This window comes from Saccoglossus kowalevskii, chromosome 3 (assembly GCF_978046115.1).
Source record: "Saccoglossus kowalevskii chromosome 3, keSacKowa6.1, whole genome shotgun sequence".
Taxonomy (NCBI): Eukaryota; Metazoa; Hemichordata; class Enteropneusta; family Harrimaniidae; genus Saccoglossus; species Saccoglossus kowalevskii.
In genome coordinates this window covers 31,854,325-31,882,023 of record NC_140643.1, presented here as the reverse complement: position 1 = coordinate 31,882,023, position 27,699 = coordinate 31,854,325, and the positions used below count along the sequence as shown (strand labels likewise).

At 35.0% G+C, this 27,699-nt stretch overlaps 1 protein-coding gene across 1 annotated transcript; it reads right to left on the bottom strand.

Annotated features, from left to right (window-relative positions):
• On the bottom strand, positions 1-27,699 carry LOC100369915 (histamine H1 receptor-like). The gene is made up of 2 exons (XM_002734496.3): positions 27,539-27,699; positions 1-4,428 (listed from the first exon to the last, which is right to left on the bottom strand). Exon 2 carries the CDS (start codon positions 4,332-4,334, stop codon positions 2,517-2,519), a length of 1,818 nt encoding a protein of 605 aa, XP_002734542.2. The 5' UTR covers positions 4,335-4,428; positions 27,539-27,699; the 3' UTR covers positions 1-2,516.

Here is a 27,699-nt window from a genome sequence, read left to right as displayed (position 1 = left end):
TTTATTCATATATATATTTTTTATTTTCTAACAGAAGAATATTTTTCATTGTTTTATAGATAAAAATGACAAATTGTTTATCTGCATACAAATATTTTCGAGACTGGAAATCTTATTCAACGACTTCATGTCTAGACATGCGCAATATTGTTTTCGACAAAGTACATTACCTATTATGGCCACACAATTTGCAACGTATTACACAATGACAATCAAATATTCTTTGTGTCGTAGGTAATAAATTGCTTCAGACAACTATTAATGACCAATCGCATTGATCACGTGACTGCACACTAAGTTTCAATAAACCAGCGTATTGCTACCCATTATCTATTGTTTCTCTTTTTAGTGACTTTGAGCACCCCGAGTATCGATAAGAAATGGATGAAACAGTAGTATATGTTATTATTGCTTTAATCTGCAGCCGCAAACTGAAATAAGATCAATGCGTATACAGAAAAGTGGCTAAAGCCTTATAACAATAGAAACCCGCGGCCAAATGGAGATTGCAGCGGATTTGATGCAATGTAATGCGTAATCCATGACTTTAAAGCTATAATAAGCGATATCACCTGACACCCTAGCCTATCCTGAATGCACATTACTACCTAAGCAGGTGAATTTGGATATATACACATATATATCGGAGATTTTCCTGATAACCCGTCTCTCTATTCTCTTGATTTGAAATTTGAAAATTGTATATATATTCAGATCGAAAAATATCATCATCCATAATAAAACGTATAAAATATTTCAATATGACAAAAAATAAAATTCAAACGCCTAAGATATTGGTATGAACAAATGATGTCATCACAAGTCATGTGAGAGATTAAGAGCGCATATGACTCTGAATATGACTGGAAAATTGGTAATTACATACATCTACAAGACCAACGAGCTCAAATAGATAAATTTGCATAAATGTATAGAGTCATGATGTGCACAATGCCAGGCAAACTAAACCACGTCATCAATACAATCCACAAAACCTTCCAAAATAATATCCCGTTTAGAATTTAAAAACAACAACAAAACAAATCTCTCTAGTCCAATAAAACCTGTTCAAGGATTTTAAGATTTAAGTAATCCGTCATTCCTAGCGGCCATTTTCAATGTACCCTAAGGTTGTGTATTTCATTGCACTTACAGTAGTGGCATAGCATTAAGCATGACGTCAACTACGCTCTTCATGACGTCACGTGTAATATATTAATTCGAAATACCAAATTCAAAGAACATAGATGATACTAATTGTTATGATGTTTTAAAGGTAATTTTAAAGTAATTTCTAATTAAATGTATCAAAGCATTGATGTGATGTTCACACTAACCAAGTCCATGTTGTGTAATTAACACTATGTTAGAATCTGCAGCCACACACTAAATACTGGAACTAGCGTTTGTATTTGTTCAAAAATGGTCTTACGATGCTTTGGAAAGATAGCCCAGAGTTAACCAAATTGTGTTCAATAATTTAAACACAAAAACGTTAGTAAAACATTAAGTTTTATTGCCGGTATAAGATTTTTTCTCAAAGAATATTTCTGAAGCTATTACTTTATACTTTATTGCTTAAGTGTGGTAGTCTGAATGCTTTCTTAGGGCCCTGATCATTGTAAGTAAATAGCAGTCAACAATCAAACACCGACTCTATTTCTCCTTTTTATTATGCTATTGTTCTTGATAAAAAGTGACCAGGACAACTCCCCTAGTCAAATATCATTTAATATTCAATCTGTGGACGGTTTGGAAAGCATCATTTCTTCCACAAAAATAATTTAAGACATTGCAATGAATAAATATGTTTTTTTTTCTATGTATTTTTCTATAAAATTGAATCCGAAACACGTCACAGTTGCATCCATAATATGGGTACACTATTAAATTCGCAATGCAACCGCTGCAGACATTGCCCTCTCTGGATACACAATCCACAACTGCAGCAACATTGTTTGCATACATAACCACGTAGCACTGAAGAAAATCTCAATGTCAAAACTAGATATCGGAACCCTGTCTTGTCTGGTTTAATCGCCGTTGCAGTCGAGTTACCACTATAGATACTAGGATTATTAGAATTTAGAAAATATCACGTGTAGCAGCGGGAATGCGAGTGTATTATCTCACCCATCAAGGATGATAAACTCTTTTACGCTTTAAGCACAATACTCACAATTTGGAGTAAAACTAGCTGTGTTAACACCACCTTGTGTTTCAAATACCATAAAGTGCGTAACAATGTTATGTGCATTGATTGACGTGATCACTTTGTTCATTAAAAAAAACTATCTGGTTTTGAAAGGATCCTATCCTATTTTAATAAAATCACAAGATCGATTGTAGATAGAAATAAAAATTAATAATATTTATCTTGTGTTTGCAATAGGTACTGTCGTCTTATTAATACATTCTTAAAAGTCTAACTTGTTATCTTGTATATCCATGGTAACGCCAACAGTTTTAAGTTCAACGGATAGATTACCCGTAGCGATGCAATATCCACTGATTTGCTACTTCTTTTTTCTGGGATTTTGTAAATGTAATATTCTCCTAAATGCTCGCCTAAAATTATGGTTACAAAGTGGATACAGGAAAGGATTAAGTGTTGAATTGACATACCCCAACCAAATAGTGGCATAGTAAATGTTTTCTGGTATACAGTCCTTGCAGAGTGCAACTATTAAAAAGAGAATGAAATAGGGAAGCCAGCAGAGTATAAAACATCCCATGATGACCCCTAATTGTTTAGCTGCTTTACGTTCTCTATTTAAAGTGGCAGAAAAACGCTTCTTGCGAGGAGCTTTTAAAAAGTGTTCAAGTTTTCCGAGTTTAAACGTGTTTTTCTTAGAGTTTTTTGGTGCAATGCCGCTGGTAACTTCCAGCTTCCGGGTTTTCATGCCCGGTGACGTCACAGTGAGGTGTGTGGCGCTAACATGATATGGCGATCTCCTGGCATTGCTACGTTGCATCGGAGTGCTTGGTGAATGGTTTTTGACATTTTTCCCGAAATGCATTGGAGGAGGTTTAAGTTCATCCTCCGATCTCCGTCTCCAAATTACTTCAGGTTCTGGAGTTTTTGTTATTCTCCTGTTATTTACATTTAGGTGGGGTGTCGGTGGAGGCCTTAAAATACATATCTGCCCGTTTGGCGAATCTGTGTTGGATGTTGTCCCATTGAACCTCAGGGTGTCATCATCCGCGTAAGATTCAGAATGTAACAGTTTGTCTTCGTTTGAAGTTGACGAAGGTTGATCACTGTCGAGATTCCGAGCCACAGTTGGGTTGGCATTTCTGTCTGTTCGTATGATATTTTTTAGTCGCCTGAGCAAAGCTACATTCGTAAAGTTAAATCTTGCTTCTTGTTCCAAGTTTTTCACTTCTGAATCTCTTTCATTACTCTGTGAACTGTCAAATTCGTACTCTGTGTGAAAATCGTGATCATTAACTGATGTTTTCCTAAAGTCCTTGGCATAGGCATAAGTAGTATCTGTCGTCACAGAAACGCCGTGTCCATAAGTACACCGCCCAATATTAAGATTGGACCGCTTCCTGATTTCGTGAAAAATTCTTCCATAGAGACATACCATTATAATCATCGGGATGTAAAAATTAACAGCTCCCGTAACAACTTTGAATATTGTATCTCTGTGAAACTCTGCATCACAATGTCCATGTAGTATGACGCGTTCGCCTCCTCGACTGAACGCATGCCATCCAGTAACAGGGATAACCCATAACAATGATACTGCCCACACCATTGATATCAAAATCGAGGCGCGTTTTCCCGTACGTCGCCTCAAGTACTTTAACGGTGACGTAATCGACCAGTAACGGTCTAAACTCAAAATAAAGAGATTCAGTATAGACGCTGTACAACACACATAGTCCAGAGACAACCACATCTGACAGATGCCTAATCCAAGTGGCCATCTATGAGCTAAGTAATACATTGTACTCAATGGCATTATCACCATTCCAATCAACATATCAGCTACTGCTAAGCTGAGAATAAAATAATTGCTCACAGTCTGTAGTCGTTTCTCCGTTCGTACAGCATGTATGACCAACGCATTTCCCAAGAAGGTAATCAAGCTGATGATACTTAATATTATTCCAATAGGGACGTCACTGGCGATATTCCCCCTAAAAGCAGTATCAACATCATCGACAAAATTACTATCATTATTGTTGACATCATCGTGTTCACCAGATGTAAGGTTGTAGTAAAAACTATTGTTGAATCCTGATCCATTTGTAATATTATTAATGTCGAACCCGTATGTAACATGAGTTTCCATGGTTACAGGATACAGCAACGTTTTCTCCATTCAAATAACAATATCACAAATGAAGCTCCGTGGTCCGGAAAATCGAAGTTGGCGCCATCATTCTAAGATTCGATGTGACACATCATATCTGCATCTGTAAAAAAAAACATAATTAAAAATTATGGATAAACTCATGAACGATGGCGAAATTAAAAATACAAGGTGGTATAATAGAATAATAATCGTATTATACATATTTGCAGACTGCTCTGAATTCAACCGCCTCTGGTAATCTTTATTATATTCAGGTATATAAATTAGGCCTATGCATTATAATAGCATGGTGTAGCATAATGTTAAAACATCACACTGTAAATTTCCAGTAAATCCTATGTCAAGGTAATGTTATGACACACGTTAAGCACATCTCAGTAATTGTGCATGCACGAAACATCCAATGTGAACTAGTTGCATAAATGTTAATGACCTGTTTGATTGAAAACAGCAGTTGACAATTATTGTAAGAAAAATTGTGAAAACTAGGGAAGGGCAATGCTACTACTCTAATTTTAATATATTTCACTTTAAGGATGAAGTCCATTTTATAGACCATTTTCTTCAAACTCATTTTCTTAATGAAAATGTTGATTGCCTACATGTAATACATTGATTGATGAGTCTATTCATGATCACTGTGAAAAAAAAAAAAAATCAAAATTCCGAAGTGCGTAACAGTTTCACTTGAAAAACGCAGGATATCGTAGTGAACGGAAAATAGTATATCATTTTACAAAAGTTTGTTTTAAAAATAGTATAACAATTAACATGACAATCAAGCCAAAATAAACCCCAATGCAATAGGGAGTTCGGACAAAAAAAATTTTCAAAACAGTTTCAGAAAACACTGAGATGGAGTAAACTGTTTACCAAGTAAATTTAGGTGGCACAATTTTTGTTTGAATACATAATCTTAAGCCTTGTTCACACGTGCCGACAAACGGAGGACTAGATCGTAATCTACAAATTACAAATTTAGTGGGACATTTCTAATCCTAAACAATGATATATAAATATATGAACATATCATGTGAGATTTTGGAACTATGCTTCCAACTTCCAACATCTCATTGATTATTCATTGGAGACATAGGTAAATAAAGTTTGAAATACCATAGTTATAAATAATTATTGCAGTGACATTGAAATGAACACGCAACAAGCGTGAGAGATTCGAAGTCACGAATGTGTTTCGTCGCCGAAAGCAGACACACTTTCTGTTACACTATTGACATGTTTGTCATCAAAAAGGCTGATTGAAATAGTATGTAATGAACACACACTTGTCGTGACGAAAATGTACATGCGCAATTCAAGTCCGTGACGTCACGCACATCATTTAAAATATATTTCTGCACACATATAATAAGCCATAGTTTTTACGTTTTATAAAGATCGGATTACAATTACTCCAGTTTTTGTAACCATTGTCAAGCTAACGCTGCTCACGTCAACGTCGAAAACAGATATTGAACCACCATATGTAATTTCTGTAAAACTAAAATTAAATATCACATTTCATTTCGCATTGAGGTCAAGTATGTAACGTTAAATATGAAATAATATCCCCATAAACAAATATGTTTAATTGATTTAACGAAATGTGGAAATATATCACCTGGGTGTATGTTCATAGCCAATAGTGTACACAAATGTACATATTTCCCAGGTAGTTGACTTGAAGTGACACCATTGTGTGATAGTACTCACACTGGCACGCATTTGATAGATTCTTTTATATATATATTCCATTATTTTTTATGAACGTCACGTTCGATGTTATTGCTTTACGCCTTTTAAAGCTAATCTAGATGAACCTTGACCATTATTGTTGAAATGCTTTATATGAAGAACACAATAATGAACAGTTATGCTAAATTACATTTTTTTGAATTTTACTGGGTCATAATTTTTATTTTTGTTTGAAGTTAAAGACTAATAAAAGACGAACCAGTGAAATTGTGCTATTGCATATACATGCAATGTCCTAGCGATGAACTCCATATTGCCGCGATCATGAATCAGGTCGAAGTGATTTGCAAGTGCCTGATTGGTTACACAACCCTGGCACCTAACAGTGAAGCCAATCATAGAGCAGCTTGTATGTTGACAGGTTTTTTAAACAAATCAAATAATGTCTTGTGTAAATGCTTCGACTCAACTGGTTATCGATGGAGAAAATAAGGTCATTGAAGCAACTCGCACACAAAACAAACTAGTAACGGTTCGTTTAACATAGTATAGCGGTACATAAAGCGAGTTCTCGATGTACAAGAAGCGCGCACAATATGAAGTAAAATGAGAAATTGTATATTGATTAAATCCGATTCGTTAAATTTGCAAATTAATTTAACAAATCTAAAATAACACACGACACCAAACAACGATGATAACCTCAATGGTTTCATTTAATTTTCAGATTGTGGATGTTGTCAGTACAGAAAATCATACATTATTTGAGTTACAACATGTCAACTGAAATACTTAAAGTCACCGTTATATATTCGTCAGTATTTTCGGTACGTGACACTTAGTGGAAATTACACAGAAGGGATTTTTTGTTAATTAAGTATTCAATTTTAATTCACATATACTGGAACATCAAAACGATGAGTTGGATTACATAAAATATAGTTCTGTTCGCACAGCTTTTTAGCACAGACTGGAAGGTCAAAAACCTTAGCCCATGTGGAAAAAACGAGCGCGAACGCCCAGTACGGGCCAATAAACCACAAGGAACGGATTAAATCTGACCGCCCTCGACCGAGTCTAGACACACAGCACTGGCTAACGAAGTGTGGTTGAAGGGCTAGCTCGGGCAAAACGCTCACTAATATATAATAACATGGACACAAAATACCATTGTATTCGTGATTCGGTTGAAACATTTACTAGTATATTTAAAATCATTAATTTCGGTATATCATTTCCGACATCGCAAACAACGTAAGCGTACAGAGAGAGTGTTCTCACGCAAAGAAATTAATAAATGCATTGTTATTGTTTCAGAATCATAGAGTTAAAATGTATACCTGCTGGTTACTGTGATGATAAATCGGAATTAAACGGACTGGATATTTGTATATTCATCGTATGTTTTGTCATCCCTTAGTCCGTACTAAACGCAGGTCACTTCATCCGTGAAAGTAACTGGGTCTAGCCGATGTGTAAACATATTGGATTAGCTTTAATCTTAGCCCATACTAAGTGTACTGAATAAAAATTATAACTCTGTTATTTAAATAATGTGAATATCCTAATGTTATACCCTGCCGGTCGTTTTTCTTTTCGAAACAGTTCGAACGATTGTTACTGTCACACAAAAGAGGGAATACTCAGACCATGATTTAAACAATACTTTACTCGTCTAAGACTCAATTCACTCACAGTCCAGACAGATTTCAGAGCTTGATGACACATTTTCACAACTTGCTGTCGGAGTACAGAAGTTTAATTTGATTATTTTGTTTGCCCTGAACACTGACATGTTGTTAACTGACCATTCTGTCAGCCAGTTTTTAATTATATCCAACCATGGACAAATCTATCATCATTGTCATCGCTAATCACCTCGACACGAAGACATAATTCCATCAATAAAACGCGTGAAAAATTAAACACATTTTCCAATTACATCTAATACATGAGATACCTATTATAATAATTATAATTACAAACTAATCCAATTAGCGTGATACGGAGAAAATGTTACATATGCAGTGAAAATACTTATACTCACATGATAATATTTCTACAACAGCGAGTATTGTATCGCTCCCAGTATTATTCACAGTTGTTCACTTAAAACCAGACACTCTGGCACAATACCTATGTTATAATGAATTCGCCCTAGCACACAGAATAACCAGCAACAGTAAACATCATGCGGTCCATCATTAACCTACAATCCAGCATGATAAAGGTAACAATAATAAAGAGTACTCTCCCTTCATTTAAAAAAAGTACAGCCACCTGGTGAAAACAGATCTGAAGTCATTGCCCTCACTAAGACATATGTGAGGAGTGAACAACTTTATGAAAGTTAATGGACCAACCCCAAGTACACCTTTATTGGAATGCGAACATAAAAAACAACATGGTACCCGGAAATGGAAATATCTAGACATTGAAGCGCTTTTATCTCTATTATTCAGCTTATTCAATTATGATTAAATACTATATTAAACTGGTTATTGAGTATGAATACGAAACACGACATATATATATATATAGCTGCAGATCCAAGAGCGACCTTCACTATGTGCGGCACGTAGATCCTCCGGAAGCCATGACAAGCTTCTTATCCGCCACAACTCTGTCGTCGGTCAGATATTAAAGATCATTACAACGTCTGCACAAGGTAGTGAGCATCGGGTAACAATGCACATAACACTCGTGGATCACACTGCAGGAAATCATTAAGATTCACTATTAATAAAGAAAATCTAACATGTCTCAGTACGCTATTTAAACATCTCGTGTAAATACCTCCACGTACATTTACTTCTTTCTTAAACACGTGTTTGGGCTGTTAAACATTTCCCATGCGATCTACATAAATCTGTTTTCATGTTCGTTATAACAACCGCTACGTTCGCCCAAATAATACATCTGAAAACCATTAAACTAAGTATATCCTAAATATGAACGTTTTAAAGAAAATGTAAACACTAATGTTAGATGACTCGGAGATAATTAAATCGAGTCACGACTGACTGTTATATAGTGGCATCAATGTTTTCTATTGAAGTCGTTATATTTTACCCTAATTATCGGTAAATTGGGGAACGCTATAGTTATTTTATTTGATTCAACTCTATTGCGTCAGGACCTTCTATTTGAATAAATAGAAAGATGTACATGTCACAAAATTGGATCAAATGCTAGTATTAAATAAAACAACAAAAACAACAAATTTGATTCTGTTGGTATAGAAACTCGGTCTGAATTTCACAAAACCGTTTAGAATTTATATATAGATGTATACACATTTCATTGATTGGTAATCTGTTGACAAAGGTTCGTTTTCATGTATAAACTATATGTATGTTTAGGCACTGTCCGCACGATCCACGTTGCCTTGTTAACGGTACAATGATTCATAAAATACCGCTTAATGTCATTTGAGTATCGGTAACTTTGTAGTTTCAATAACTCGATGTGTCCTACTTAAAGTTGACTTGAATAACAATGACATGAATAGCCAGTAATTGCCATTATAGCGACCACCTCTGGAGAAAGACTTTTCATAGAATTCCATAATGTAAAATTAATTTAGGATATATATAAATAGATATCCTATGTCATATACTTTATGATATATTAACTTTCAAAGTCAGAGTGTTGCCGCAGACAGAATACGTAGCAAATCACTGTAGAAAAAAAAAACGCTGATTAAATTTGCCGAATAACGTGAGTGTTGGAAAAATTGTCATAATCGTTCACTTAGCGCGTTTTTATTATTGATGGAGGAATGATTCATAATCGTTATTGCTCGTGGAATAGATCGATTGCCAGCCAAAGAAAGGTTGAGTGGATTACTGATGATTTTCTATTTGATAAACATCTACATAGGTAATACAAAATGTCTCATCCAACAACACATATTCTCACTGATAGTGGATTTGTTACCCAAGAAGGGTATTGTGCAATTATTTTCTCTAGAAAATGCAAGAAACTAATGTTGGAAATTATTACTGCTATCGCTAACAAGGCCCCCCAGGAAGCACCAAAATGTATGGTTCTAAGGAGCCTATTCTTCTCTGATATGTAAAACACGATGTTGATGCGTAACAATGTACAATACGATAGAATTGGCTGATAGGAATCCATGCTGACAGTAATGTGAAAAGCATATTCTCCTCTTCCTACCCTCATATTTGAAACGTTCATCATAATGATTGATACATCACGCAGATTTAAATACAGTATGTGTATAGGCAGTAGTGTGTTCTCTGAGTCGATATAACGCACTACTCAAGCACAAAGATTTGATCTGATGCAACATGTTGTATTTATTCAATTGCGCACCACTGACGCAGTAGGAAATCATACATTGATATATGGATCTTGAAAACCATCTTATTATAGTTATGGGATTTGTAATTTGGTAAAATTAAATTAACATTTCATCAACAAAATAAGTGTAAATACAAACAAACATCGGGTGCTACAACATTTTTGCTTGTGTCTCAAGTCACATATATAGTCACGTCTTTTTCTTGAAGACCAACTTCTCCAGCAGTCAACAAGCTGACTCAACTCGATTTTGGAAGATTTCATTTTGGTTCAGGATCTAACAAAATCAGAACTGTTAGAGGGCACACTGATGGGCAGGAATAGTAAAGTGGGTTAGACAAAAAACAGATCTATGTTGTGTCTACGTCAAAATAAACATGTATATTTCCATTATCGTGAATAACAGTATTGTTATATAATATGTCGCCAGTTATTCATAAACTATTTAATTGAGACAAGATAATATACATCATACGAGAGATTATACGTTGTGAAATTTAGCCAATGCATAAGTTATCTTTTTTTTTCTGTAGCGACAGATAAGACTATAATTTGATTATATTAGTAGTTAATAGAATATATATGAACAATATAAAGGTTTTATATTCAAATTACCGAGACGTATGTACAGTCAATTGCTGGAAGCATATATCAGTATTTTCAAAACGTATACACATCCGAAACTACTGATGTGCATAGAATAACAAATACCATATTAGGAGACATAGGGGGTCACCTTGAGACTTATGGGTATGTAAATTCTTCATATCACTAGTTGGTTACGCGGTCGGCATTAAGCACAAAAATGCCTTTCAAAGTTGGCGTTACGTAAATAATGTATCACCGCTGTCTGTGGTCGATTTCACTTAAGGTCCATCTATCCATTCAATATGGATTGATCTCGTTCACGTTGAGAGTAAGAGACTGGAGAAACCAATCACACAGAAGGTGCCGATGTCTTTTGAATAATTTAAATATTTATCTTTCGTTTGGTATTGATTATTGAGTCGATTGCAATATAGGTTTTATGTATGAGCTTCATTGCACTTTGCATGTCTTCCTACCGATATATGTACTGCCCGATTAAACACGTGTGATAAGGTATTTACTCTTCGGCATTCTATTATTCGAGGAACTCGTGCGCCAGCAAAACTTAATTCTCGAACTTTGGCGTGAATAAGAACTTGAACTAAAGTATATAAAGACTAGTTCTTTACCGCTCAACAAATCTAACACTGGTGTTTTAGTAGGTATAATACCGATACACTTGTTGCACAACTTCACTTAACTATATGTGTAAGAAGCTATAAATCATCCCACTTTGCCCTGGGGAAGTGAATTGAGTGTGATATGGAACAGGTTAGCGGCGCAGCAGGAAGTGAAATGGAACTCGACTGTAGATACGTGCATGGAATTATAATTGGCGGAGGATGATTGCAGTCGAAATAACAAGATTACATTCACATACTCCATATTATCATGTGTTCAATTATAGTGTTTTGCCTAGAAATATACAATAGCCTAATTTGCATAGTAGTCAGCATAATCAGTCATCAATTTACACACATTGCTTATAAAATAAATCTAACAAATCAAAAATATAAGACTGTTGTACTTTATTTATAGCTTTTTGTATTAATTTAGTTTTATTAATTAAAACAATTAAAATTCTACTCAATTACGAAGAAGTAAATACCACTTAGATTAACTACTAATATAGAAATGTCGTAAATCACGTGACTACGACAGTGAACAACTTTTTGCATGCTCCCACTGGAATGTGCATACATAAACAACAACATGCCAGCACTTTTAATTACTTTTCCTTTTGAGAAATCATGTTAAGTGCAGTGTTGCAAAATATAATACAATGCAGTGTTTGTTTATTACTCTGTAATAAATGATAGTTAACTGTAGAAAATTAGCATAACAGTAGTTGATAAAATCACTTTATATGTTAATTATTTGTTGAATATATTGGTGTTGTTTACAGAATTAGACGAAATTTGGTTGTTGAGTTGTGAATAGTATTTTCTTTTCAACTTTTTACCTGCCTTGATAAGTATGTAAATAGACTATGTTGGCATGTGACACAATAACGTTTCAATTTACCAATGATTTGGTCGGGAATCTAATTCTTAGCACGCAACACATTGTTTCCAATAAGTTTTATTCAAACTAATTGGGGTGTCTGTATATATTGGACTTTCTTTTTTAATTTCATTCTTGTCCCCATCAATAAGTCATTTTACACGAGTACATATTCCAATCGCATATTTTACATATAAGGACAATTGAAATATATATATAAAAGTCGTGCCATATGAAACATTTAAATTACACAAACCGTGAGATATTTTGCAAATCATACTATATTAAAGGAGACAGGCTAACTTTTTATTTTAATATCACATAATAGCGTATTAAGCTAAATAATTTATATAAGATATGATGGTATTCATATGATACTACCATAGTATTTAGAAAATCACATTAATTTAGTAAATCATTATTTGTCATCCAAGTTGTTACCAATACAAACTTTATACGATGACTAGTAAAAAGTTTAGGTTGACACCACGCTTTCATCTGGAAATTAGATTGTGTATGAGGTAAATTAATAATAATATAGATCATAATAGTCAATCCTTGGTGATGTGTTGTTTGCTAAATCAAAGAAAGCACGCTGATATAAAGTGATTTACAAAATAATACCGAGTACTGATACGGGTCAGTGTCGTTTTTTAAAGGTGTTCACATTTTATGAGTTCTATCGCCAAGCATACGATAGGCAAATCGCAATCTTTATATGCATTCTGTTATCGATTAACAACATCAGACAGGCACCAAACATTGGCGCGAGACAGTGTGTGATGATAATCTGCCAGAGTAATGTCCGCAATTCCGATGGCTAGATGTGTGATTCTAACATTATCACAACACAACATGTCTCATTTCAGCAATTCAGGAAAACCGGGTGTATATGTATTATGCACACGCGATACAAAACAGAATAGAGTTAAATAAAAACATGCAATGTGAAGAAAATTCAATTATAATATATTATATTATATTATATTATATTATATTATATTATATTATATTATATTATATTATATTATATTATATTATATTATATTATATTATATTATATTATATTATATTATATTATATTATATTATATTATATTATATTATATATAATGTCTCATTTCGTTTCTCGTTTTCTATTACAACAACATAGTCACACTTAAAAAATGTTTCTATTCATGAACAGACAATAATTGAATAGTGCGAATTCGTGATAAAACCGAAATTGCTAGAAAGGAATCAGTGCCACACACAGCAATGATTACATCACATTATTATGCGTAATCAATGTGCCTATGCAGAGAATACGTTAACACTGATAATCGTCTACGGGAAATCCCTAGTGAATTAGAAGCAGATTCTGCCCTATTGGTGCTTGACCTTTGTCTACATTTATATCACCAGAGGCGACAAAACAAGTTCTTACTTATCCTATTTAGTAAGTATGTCGTTATGGTTCTTTACATAGCAAATAGAGCGCATAAACACGGGTAATTTGATTCAAACAATTGATGTAAAATAAAATAAAAAAGGAAATAGTATTACCATCCAATACACACAATGGCGTTAAAGTAAACCCTCAAAAGTTAGCATAACACATGCACACATCGTGTAACAGTAAATTGTGTCATGTAGGTAAATTTGATGTTTAATGTTCACAAGTCAAACGACGTAGTGAAGTCTCAATACTGCAGAAAAATCGACATATAAAATGACCACTGATGTTCATATCCTATGCTCAATCGACGACGTACAAATAGAGGTAGACGACTATCCAATCGAGTATTTAGTCAGATAATCTGTTTTCTGATAAAACATCTATTTACAAATGTAATAGAGAACACACAGAACACAGATCAGAAAAAAGAGACCAATGCGATTAAGGATGTTACTTGTAAATGTATGGATATAGAGACGTGTATAGAGTAGCTGTCAAGACTTAACGCTATCAAGATTGATATGAGAAGTAAGGATTTGTATATTAGTTGCCCTTTATGCTATACGATTACGAATTGCTAGGGGCACAGGTGCAAATACAGGAATGAAACTGCCCGCCAGTAGCTGGATACACATAGCGGATTGTTTTCTTCAAGTTTACACACACATTGAAGATATGGCGAATATTATATCACATCCTGTATTCTATTTTGTATTTCATTTTTTATTTCACTGATGATAAAGGTAAAGGCCATGTGTTCATGAGAGCTGCGTAAATTACATAGACCGAATTGTGATTTTACGGCAGTCCACTGATTAGATTTTTATGTGGTCTTAAAAATCTTCAATTTCTCAATGGAAAACTGATTAGGCTCGCGAGTACATTGTATGGTTAAAGAATGATTCGGAAGTGGAATATAAAAATACTCGAAATGGTCATCAAAACGTGGGTATATAAAACTGTAATGATTTAGGAATACAATGTGTGTAACCTTTAAAATAGAGTAATGTCAGCCATCCAGATTTTAGGAATATACATTTGGTTAATAGGACAACCGTTAATTAATTGGATGTATATAAATCGAACTAAAAAACTATACAATATGAGGATATAATTAGATATCAGTTCACAGAAAATTGCACAAAATGCAGAAATACTTCTCATATGGTACTAGTGATATTAAAAAATCCAGCTAGCATGATTTTCATGAAGCACGAGGTTTAGCCATGTTATACATTTCACGAAAGAGAAAAGTGCCTAAACTATCATTAACTTCATACTGAGAATGAGATCGGGATACTCACCTAATATGAACTTTCCACAGAATAGAATATATTACGTACAGTGCCGTCCTAGAGCAACATTGTAGCTCATACCGTTCACGTGATCAAAATTTTAACTTTTAAACCCCAATCACAACCAGTCTTTAAGACATCGCTTGAATGAGCAATCTGTTGTTCTTGACCTAAACCCTGACATGGAAACATTGATGTACTTTGCTTAGAACAGTAATTGACTCACTTAAGCCTTTTTAAACAATACTCCCACCTAACCGCGAAGGAAGTATAAAGAGCGCCCATGATCTGATCTGACAGCCCTTGCGGCAAAAAGGAAACCAATTCTTAAATGACATTAACGCTCCCCCGTGGACAGCATACATTATATATGCTTCTACCTTGGGCGGCGCTTTGATTGTAAAGAACAGCAGGCAATATATGTACAGACGTCGTTGGCAGTGACACACAGACCTTTGGTAGTTTATGACTAGTAAGAATTTAATGTGAATATAAGTATACTTTTAGTACACTCTCTGTTTTTATGTGCACTTTAGTATACCCCCCAAAAATTATAAGATATAGTAATTAACTGACTACCTAACTAATACTATTTTGGAGTTATTATGTGGATGACGTGCACATATACGTTTTAATGCTTACAAGTTTTTTTTCTCAGATTCTTGCAATGACTAAGAATGTTACCACGGTAATATAACGAGTAATAAATAATAATAACGAATGACGGCATCCCGGTTCTCACATGAATGTATGATGTGCGCTCATGTGGCATGGTTTCCGTATCAACCATAAAAACTTTCACTATCAATTGAAATTTTCTATAACAACACCTCGAATTAAGAAGAATGTAGCAAATTGTCGATGTGTCGCGCTGCTTATCTACACAACACAGCGGCGTGTCTGACACGGCAAGTTTGATTGTTCAACCTGCCGTGAAGAACGTTTGCAACCTGGGGATTGTTGCCATCTCCAAGCGTGTATGTCTCCGTGAATGACTGGACATGTCGGTCCCTGGGGATTGTTGCCATTTCCAAGCGTGTATGTCTCTGTGAATGCCTGGACATGTCGGTCCCTGGGGATTGTTGCCATCTCCAAGCGTGTATGTCTCCGTGAATGCTTGGATATGTCGGTCCCTGGGGATTGTTGCCATCTCCAAGCGTGTATGTCTCCGTGAATGCCTGGATATGTCGGTCCCTGGGGATTGTTGCCATTTCCAAGCGTGTATGTCTCCGTGAATGCTTGGATATGTCGGTCCCTGGGGATTGTTGCCATCTCCAAGCGTGTATGTCTCCGTGAATGCTTGGATATGTCGGTCCCTGGGGATTGTTGCCATTTCCAAGCGTGTATGTCTCCGTGAATGCCTGGACATGTCGGTCACATATGTATGTTACTTTAACCATAAACGTGGTTAATAATAATCGAAATCAGGATCACCGCCAGACACCTCAATAAAGGGATATATCGAGGGACGGGTTACTTTTACAGTGGGAGGTTGTTACGGAAATTACGACCACACACAACGGTCTGAGATATTTCTACTGCACGACGACACACTATTGATATGACCATACAAGATCAAGGAGCCTGCTACTCGTTAGGCCTAGCTTCATTTCAATATACCAAATTAAATGGAATTTAAATTAAGCTATTAATATTTTGTTGTTTTTTAGTCTTCTGAATAGGAATGTTAATAATCATTATGATAGCATCGATCTTTATGAAGACCCAGACGTTCATGTGAATGTAGGTCTTTGGCAACCACTTATAAGTGGGGAATCATACATATTGCAGCGTGGGCAATAAACCACGTGGTTGATTAGTATATGTGATACATCTTTGAACACGATTCGCAGTCTAGACCGTGGATTCAATTCATGCGTAAACTATTGCTTCCGAGCTAATACACTAACATGGCTCCAAAATAAATGCAACTACTTGGAATCGATGTGTTTTAATCCTTACAAGGGTGTATTTAAGCAGGTAGACCTAAGGTGTCTGTCACTAGCTAGCGCAGACTTAAGTTCAAATGAACCGCGCAGTTATTTATAGATCTTTTTGTCTAACTCTAAAATAAAATACAATGTATACTGTAAAGTACCATATTCACGCAGAAACTATTCAAAGAGAAAGACATGCTCTGGAACATGTTCTAATATATATATTTGTTCCTGGCAGGAGGCTAAATAATGTGGATTTGTTGATATACAACTATTCATCTATATAAGAAGGTTACGTAAATACTGAGGATAGACAGTATTGTATATGATAACTAAAAACCACCACGCGTAGATATATGCGGTTTTATTGTACATACGTTAAAAAGCAAATAATCGACCCATGCATCTCAATCGCACACTCACTCTAGCATAATAACATCGATTGTTGTTATATAAAAGCAGATATGAGTCGTTACAGTTATTTGCATTTAATAATATATCCGTGTGTATATGTTAGAGAATACGTTTCATGCGTCGCTTGCTTCTATAGTATTCCGAAGACTAAAAGTCTGAAAACAAATGTATGTAGCAGACGTCCATGAATATCCGACTATCACTAATATTATTACCGTCTTCTTACAAATGTTTAGGGCACGCCCAGAAGACCTTGTCAATTCTCCACCCCTAGGCTTACTTACGTTGATGTACTGTTCCTTTCGGGTGGCTGAATGTTAAATAACAAATGATGAAATAAAGATAGCGTTTTCGCGAAACGTACAGTTTTATCAAACTATGGAACAGATCTTTCGCTGTGGGTTACCTTTGTTTACAAGGCTGCACCTCAGGAAGGGGTGTCCTCTGTAAAATGTAATCGACTGTAATTGCCCATGAAAGCAGAAAGGGCGGCATTTAAGCGGTGGCAAAGGGATGTTGTATAATTTGATGTCGTCTGGTCTAGTGCGGTCAATGCAGATTAGTATGCATGGGCGGTGGATTTTAAAGAGTTTAAACGAAACGTACCTCAGATTCTCAATTAAGGTATTATGTGAGCATCACTGCACTCATATTTGCGGGCTTCTGGTGAGCGTGATATCCGATTACGTCACACTAGACTCGTTCGGAGTCGATTTATGAAGCACGCCGTCAACATATCGTGCATGCAATCAAATGAGCCAAATAAACTCAACGTTTTCAGGATTCCAGTGTTCAAAATTACACATGTACCGGCATACAGTAGTGAGTTAGATATTTGGAGCATAATTGTTGTGAATATCGCACGAACGAGCCAGCAAATTGCGTGACGTACTATGACAAACATGCTACGTGACACAAAAACCCGCATGTTGGCGTTCGTGGTTATTTTGACAACATGACATGGATATCTAGTGCTATCAATGATAAAATATTGCTAGTATCAGTGATTGAATGATTGATAAGATTTATATGAGTAGTTTTGTTAAAGTCTAAAGGGAATTGATCAATTGTCTATTATGCTAAATAGATTGGCTTTCACCTTTATGTGATAAATATTCGACACAATTACATACATTTCTTGCGTACTATGTGATAGATGCGTTATCCTGCGGTCACGTTTAATGCCATGGGATATTTGCTTAGACATCTACCACTGTTATATTTGTTACAGGAGTAGTTTGCATTGAGCGCTGTGGACGATTAAACTGCTGACTTAATAGTTGGAATTACATACGTCATAGGGTAATCTACGAAAATTTTGCTATTACGATGCATTTGTAAAATGAAGTAAACAATTCACATGTTAGTATTTGGAATGCAAAGAGATGTTCAGCCCTGAAATATACTACAAGCTCAGTGTTTATATTAGGACGCTACAAAATAAGGCATTTTGCTAAAAACGTTTACATTCTGATTAGCCAATTTTCTAATTGATAACATGTGGTTTTATTTGCATGGAATGTTTTTCATCAACTCATATTTACGTTTGGCTAAAATGAGTGCTGTATCTAATTATTAGAAGCTACACTAGCCAAGCACGTAGAAAAGTAAAACCCTGCAGATAAAATAGTTAATATACCCTTGCCACGTCTAATAAAACATTCCATGCGTATATTGATCCACATGTACTCCATGAACAAACACTGGTAGATATCATTATATGGACCGTTCAATCAGCATGCAATATGGACAATCAAGAGCAGAATCAACACAAATACTCGTCACCGTGACAATTTAACATGAAATGGTACAATGTAAACAGATTACATCACTGAGTCTGATTTAAAAGTGCTATTTTCCTGCTTTCCACAACATTACATTGGAGAACATGATCTAACAGAAACTGAAATGATAGTGATAGCATAGAGGATACTCTATTCAGACGCGTTTCCACCAGACTTATCCATGGTTGAATAGTGACATGATAAAGATGACTTTATAAAGGTCACAGTGTGTTGACGATAACACACTTCAGCCACCGTTTAGATGATGTACCGCCTAAGGGTGGGGTGAACGCAACGAGAATCTCGATCATTCTTGCGTGTTAGTTGTATGAATATCAACACAAACGCCCATGAATCGAGTGGACCTCGCGCATAAAATTTATCACATTTCTCTTTTTTCACTCTATCAATACAGGCGCTGGTTATGTAAAACGCAACATTATCTAAAAATAACAACGAATGACATAACGGATACGAATAACAAATACAAGTTGAGCTCTGATAACACAAGAACCAACGTGAACAAAAATAGTTCAACCGCAGAAGAATTAATACATACCATTCAGCTACAAAATCCAAAATTGTGATACAAATTATTTTTTTCCAGACCAGCTACACCATTAGGCAGAGCAGACAGTTACTGGGAAACCATTATATATGAAAAAGACGGCGGTATTTTCCAAAGAATTGTGGCTGAAGGGTAATTATCCGAAGACCAACCGACACCATAACAAGAGAGACGCCTTGAAGCGTTGGAATCACTCGCAGTTTGATTGATGAATGATCCTTTTGATTAGCATGAAATTGTTTAGCCTCTAGTAAGTCTCGCAATCAACGATTTACAAAATCTCTTGATATCTTTCACAATCTCTGCAAAGACAAACTAGTCTGGACGTACGTACGTACATATGTATGTACGCTACTCACACTACGGCAATGCTCACATAATGTCATCAGTGCAAGACATGCGCACAACTCTTCTATTCCCCGACATTCATTATGCAGAAATACAAGTATCACTTATGAAATCAAACCATCGCATTGTAACATTGTAGAAAGGGGCAACATTCTAATTACTTCGCTAAAAGGGGTCATAGCAAACGTGAAATTGCATGATAAAGATATTTACATTAATTTACGTTAAAACTACGCTTGAAAAATTGGTAAATATCGCCAAAGCATAAGATACAACTACGAATTGCTTTATATTTATTCATTTCTTTATATGAATATTTTGGTAACACAGCGAGCTTGTTATGCATGGAAGCATGTTGCGTGAAGTAGGGCGTGAAAGGTGTCTGTTAACACCGATCGAAGGATTACTGACTAAGTTTTAGTGATATTTCATTCTGATCCCGTACGTGAACGAATCTCTTCCTGGATATGAACTGACAAGGTATGCTCAATCACAAGGCTAGAACTATATCCACAAAGTAGGTGAGGCGATGATTGGTTGATCAACACGAACGCACAATATTGAAATATGATTGACTAAACCTGAAAGCTTCACAATTGAATTATTCTTTGTGTGCATTACGTCACTCTGCAACACACTCCTGGGCATTGAATAATTACTGGGTAGTCCATTAAAATTGCAAAGATATCGTCGGGATCTCACGTACCCATGAACACCACAGAGGGCGCTATAAATTAGGCTAGATTTAAATTAAAATTTACACTGAGCACATGGTAAATAAATAAGAATATTATGTAACTGAAAATGTCCATAGAATTTCACTTATAGTACATGAATACGTTAAATACACTGTACTATCGAGCTAAATGTACATAATTAGGAGTCGATATTCGTGTCGATCTGTGTATAAACCATTGAACTAACAATACGTGTTGTTAGAATACTTACTATCTAATTTGCATGGAGACTGAATTTAACCATGTTCCATGATTCAACGCTGATGACATTAATTAAATAAATAGTCACGGTTGTCTCGTGTCAGGGTTTTTACAGTGGGCTTAGGGGATATAATACGCAATAAGTACAAATAATAACTACATTCGTGATGGGACAAACGAAATGGATAAGAACGTGCGGAAACTAGCGTAGAATCGGAATAATAATACACAATACACGTAAAATATAAAGATAAATTAAAACCTATTGAGAAAGAGGTAAAATAATAAAGAATTGATTTGACACAGTTACCACGGCAAACAGATCTATCTCCTAAGTATCGCTCACATGGGTGGGAAAATTCATTTGGGGCCTCATTATACATCAACAAATTGGCTTTATTGACATATTTAAAATGTTCGAATGAGAGTTCAAATGAGAGACCCCATGCAGAACAACGTAATGTGGCTGATAGTATTTGCATCTGGGGTATTCGATGCACACCGTATTGCTGAGTTATGATCCGTGACAACTCTTTCTTTATGGTAGCTACTGTCATAAAACCCATCTATAATAAGCTGATACGTTTTTTGATAACGATCAATTATTACGCATGCAACCATGGAAAGTACGATGATATAACAAGTACAGTATATAATATATATCTATATACGTATTTTGTTGCGAGACAACATGGCGACAAATGTAATGGTAACATATGTACTTATGAGCCTAATCTAACTAACATACGCCCACCGTTCCATGGGGAGATTGTTGATGCATTTGATTGCTGTTAAAAAGACAAGTATATATTATGCTACAAACCTTGACAAGCGATTATTTTCAGGGATTTCAAAATATTATTCGTTCAGTTACATTTTGTAAAGTTGTTATAGCAACAACTTTCATAATTTGTCGCTTTTCTTCTGTAACTTGATAGACACTTTAATTCCTAGTAGGTCTTTTATTAAATGGTACTCTATATAACCGTTTAATCTTGCTGTGTTCTAATTGCTACCAGTCTAAAATACTGTGCCATGCTGTGATAAAGATCATTATGTTACGTGATGGAACTAAATATATCCTAACGAGCCTCAATGCATCGATATGCATCATGTAATATGTATTTTCTACTGTAATAAGGCATCTGATATTATCTCTTATCACTGCAAGAATTGGAAGTAGACCTCTGTAATCGCCAGGTGATGTCGGCGCTATGTTATGCGGTGGTTTGATATAATCTGCTTGTAGAATGGTAGTTATCCATTTAATGACAAACAATTATATGCATTTACGTCAATGGCGTTCAAGGTACATTATACGAATATTTAAAAATAAACATACGGGTAAAAATATATACAATATAACAGCACAAATTGGCTCTAACCATCACGCGGATACGGGGGAGTTAACAAACTCCCCATACACAAATGTAATTGTCAGCTACAAAATCATATCATCTGGTGTGTCATATTGACATCTACGCCAAATATATATATAAGTGTTAACATCAAATATGATTAAAGACCGTTAACTTGATGTTATCTAATAATATTTAAATACCTTGCACACAAATGTGTAGATGAAAATGATATAAACATTAAATGACATCATGATAATATTGTTTACTGCTTTAATAAACCATATCGACTCTCTTTATTTTGCAAGCATTATGTTAACGGGATTATATCAAATTATATTCACATTAGCCAGTATAATATTTATATAATATATCATGAATGCTTTATTGCGGCAACTTGTATCTAACAAGGATAAGCCATAGATGTGTTATTTCAGAGTCAATTTTAAGAGGTGCTGTGGCAAACGATGAACAGTGAGAAACACTAACATACAAACCACTTTTTGACAATTAGCTGAGCAATTGGCCGTATCGCCCTACTTCATGTTTCAAATCAGGATATATAGAATAATAAGGCTAGCTCGTACTTATTAGCGAAGATATTTATGAACAGTCCTAACAAATGTCAGATTTCTACAACAAAGACTCTGGAGGGTTTTCAATGTGCTTCGTATTCCGACTAGAGAATGCCGTTTATTCTGAAATGCTTTGATTGTGATAACTTAGCAATTGAAAACTATTCGACCCTTTCACAATTTAATATAAGACTGCCCTCAAGGTAATCTAAAGATGTAAGTGTAACAATAATTGTACGGAGAATAGAATAGAATAGAATGGGTAATTTATGAAAAGTGAAACACACAAAATTAAGTTTCAAATTTCAATGTAATCACATTTTAAAAATATGGCAAAAAATGAGAAACTCTTTAAACGCACACACAAGCATGAAAAGCACATCAGATATAATTAGATAAAATTATGAATAATTGTGTTGAATGTCTTATGACGTCATTTACAACAATACCATGTTAACATCTACTCTGACCATATAGGTCATAAAATACTAATGGAACCACGATGAGTTACATCATGACGTCATCGATATATCAGCATGACACTTATAGCGAGTGTACTCTTTGTTTAAACGTACGTGACAGGTCACTTACACAATTGATTGTGCCCTGACACGTGTAATAGTATCACAGGAAACACTAGGGGTGCCCAGCAGTAAGCCACAATTGAGTATTTTTTTGGATGGGAGATATACAATATTGTAACATGCAATTAGCGCATTTCAGAATATATAAAAAGAAAGCTAAAAACAAATGCAATTCCTAGAAATGTACAAGTCATGCAAATGCGATTCTGAGAAATAGAAATTATTTTGGTTTAAATTACTGGTCTCTAGATTAGGTTTCAGAATTATTAGCTGAACCAATTCCATGGCAAGAAAGTCATATTTACTCACGGTGGTTTTACAAGCATTACAATGAAACTAAATCGCGTTAACTGTGACACATGACACTAAAAGGTACGATGTCACCCACAACTGCAAATATTAACACTAACCAATTTTATGCGCGAGCGCTTATGTAGACTATAGTGAAAAGTTATATCCATTACATCAAAAAATGTTGAACAGCAAAAAGGCGAGTTTCAACAAAAATATGTTCATTAAATATTTTTTGGAAAATAAGGGATTAAGAAACTATCCCAAAAGCCTGAATGAGATGACTTTTTGTTGAGTGAACATATTTTATATCTATCCTCGAACAATAAGGATATAGTTCATATAAAATAATTGTGTATAACAAACCTAATTCACTAATTAACTAAATAATCAACACTTTCAAAGACTGCAAGATAGGGAATCTCTACTTATGAAGTACAAATATATCACCATGTATATCAATTCCCAATGGATACATCAAACTGTAATTTTATATAGGCAGAGTCCCTCTGGATTCGCGTTCGCAATTCTCTATTCTACTTTCCTTCAAACTGGTCTACTCTGCACAGGTAATGTTGCAGCTTCACAAAACAACTGACATTGCTCATTTTATTAATTCTGCTTTAATTTGTCATGTTTAACAGTGCTGCACAACTTTGGGGTCGTGGATAAATAAATAAATAAATAAATAAATAAATAAATAAATAAATAAATAAATAAATAAATAAATAAATAAATAAATAAATAAATAGCTTGAAAGTGTGTATACGTAAATTCCTCCGTCTTTGTTAAATCGATTGAGGTCACCTCGATTACTCAATAAAGAAAACGTGTTATAGTATATTCGAAGTTATATGCAACGTAATATTGAACGATGCAAGTCAATCCTTGATATACAGCAAACAAATGTAACCTTATGTGACACAGCAATATATATTACTACCCGAAATTGCACGTGTCTGGCGTCGTGTCCGAATGATATCACAATTTCTCGTTTATTGAAATATTGAATAATAAACTAAATGTGTGCATATACGTACACATATATTTGCCTACCTATTGTTTTAGCGAAGAAGCATACTATGTTTCTTGCAGAATCGCTAAAGACAGGCTAACTCTAATCGATACTAACAGAAAGTTTATTTCAAACGTGTGATTATACCCACAATGATTAACAGGTCAATTATAGAGTAGCTGCAGTTATATTGTATTACGTCACATATAACATATACGATAAGCATTCATTCTCTGAAATTTAACTAGATATATATATATATGAGGCAATACATTAATATATATGTATATAGATGTACGAAATACTATCCTCTGGTAAACAATTCTATGTACCCTAAACGTACAGTGCCTTGAGTATTTATTTCAAAACAATACAAAGAACCGGACCCACGCCGAGGGTACATCAGTATTGTGGGCATTGTTTATACGAGCTACTTGACACTTCATTACTTACATCCCATCAAAATAACAACCTTCAATTGTGATGCCGGTGGGTGTGGACAACGTTAAACGTACTCAGAATTTCAGCCTTCGGACATAACTTTTCAACTTTAGATTTTACTAATGGCATTTGTATGGCTGTAAAGTTGCCTGCACTATTCTCTGCATTTTAACAGAGTGCTTCAGACACAATCCCATTAAATAACCAGAGGCTACCACGGGTGGATAATGTATCGACACCGACTGGCGAGTTAATTCTGTAGTAAATGACGTCGCGTCTTGAAAAGGTTAAACGAGTGACCAATATTTCCAATTTGTGGTCATTCAAATCCGCACAGATCAATTAAACAGATTCCAACCACGTTCTTCAATTACATGCAATGATTTAATATCTCATCTGTCATGGGTGACACCTAGTACCGTACTAGATTTAATCTATTACAAAATGAGAAAACCTACAATTTCAAAAAAGGGCACCTCCAGTGCGTGTTATTTCTAAAATGGTCTAATTCCTGAAACTTTGAACCCCGTAAAATATTACAACAAAAATGTCAACTATCATGTTGATTTCAGACAATTCTATGAAACGTTACAATGTTAATCAGGCAATAGTCACGAAATTCACTGTCAGTATCTACGATCAATAACATTACATTTACCGTAACTTCGTAAAAAACTATCCAAGATAGCGAGAACTACGAGAACGTAAAACTCTCTCGTGGGATACATTCAATCTTTATATTAAGGCAGCAAATAGTTTCTAATTATACACAGTCCGGGTTCCTGAAAGCTGTTTTGAATTTCAAACTCCGTACATGGTCACACGTACAGGTTTAATATTCCACATGATATTAGCCGAGTAATTGGACTTTAATGGCCGATTTACTTGTGAAGCGCATGATTAGAAATAACTTCTCAGAATTCCCAATTACATCCGTGCAGTTAAGGCCAAGAATTTCAAACGAAATGAGCGACGTATGAACAAGATTAGATCAGCCAAGTACTGGATTATGAGGAAGATTTAATTTTCAACCTGTGACGGCAAATGTCAGATATGAACTTTAACATTTAATTCCACTGGTATATGTAGATAGTAGCCGTGTGCATATGTGTACCCACCAAACAATGTCGTGAATCCATTTTCAGTGCAAGAAAATGTGACACCATTGTACCTGCCGATTCTATTCGGTGTATTGTAATCATCATGTATTCACATTCTGCCGCCTGAATAGTTCTGTTAGCTATATAATACGAACTTTATTGTCTTGTTCACCTACGGGAGGTGTTGTTTCAGAAATACATCTCTAGTATGGACTATGTTTACGAGGTGTGATTTCAGGTCTGACGTGTCGCCAGTCATTTAACAAGAGCACTACATTTTAGCTAATCAAGGTCAGAACCTTTCATTTTTTTAGTCAGGCTGCGGGTTACACGACTTTCACTCATGCATCCCAACGGTGTATGCTTAGGACAAGATAGTGTTATGTCAGTACAAACTCTGGGGCTGTAATGTTGAATACATTAATGATTGTTTTTGCGGAGAACTTTAAATATGTGTAGAAAATAATACTCAGTTAGTATAGTTAGACCAAGTTGAACAAGTGTTATACAAAACCATGCATAATAGAGTTTGAAAGAAAAAGCCACACAGTTCTACATTTATATTTATGGCTTCCCTGCCTCTTTAGCAAAAAAACATGGGATGAATACTGAGAATGAAGACTCTTCATTTATATCGCTTCAGAGATAAAGAGCACACTCTGGGGGAAAGAGTTTAGTTAAATGTTTCACAAATAGCACCAATGTGAGAGTAATCAATTATTGTATGGATTTCTAACTTGCAATCACCATTTAATAACCAATCTGTGACAATCACCAAACAATCCCAATATTTGAATAAATATGAAAACTATAAATAATTAATTACCATGACAAATCGCATACTATTTAACTTTCATAATATCAGTCACAGTGGCAGATGAACAATTTCAGTAAATAGTAGAAATATACTATCAAAAAATCAAGTCTGGTCCAGTCCACTAAATATTTGAATGTCCACCCAATATGTATGCGCACCTTATAATTAAATGACATCTGGTAATTTGTTCACTGACCTTACATCGACGGAGATAGTATCCGAGAAATATGTGGTCGGTTTTTACTGTGATTCAGGCAGGTATTCCTTGGGGGCACATTTCAGGTAATGTAGCGATGTATGAAGATAGCATCTCCGACTCACACGGGTCGTTCAGATGTGTGGATACAGAAACAATCA

Excerpts from the sequence above, each read along its gene's own strand:
- LOC100369915 (XM_002734496.3), bottom strand. The coding sequence starts at position 4,334 with ATGGAGAAAACGTTGCTGTATCCTGTAACCATGGAAACTCATGTTACA.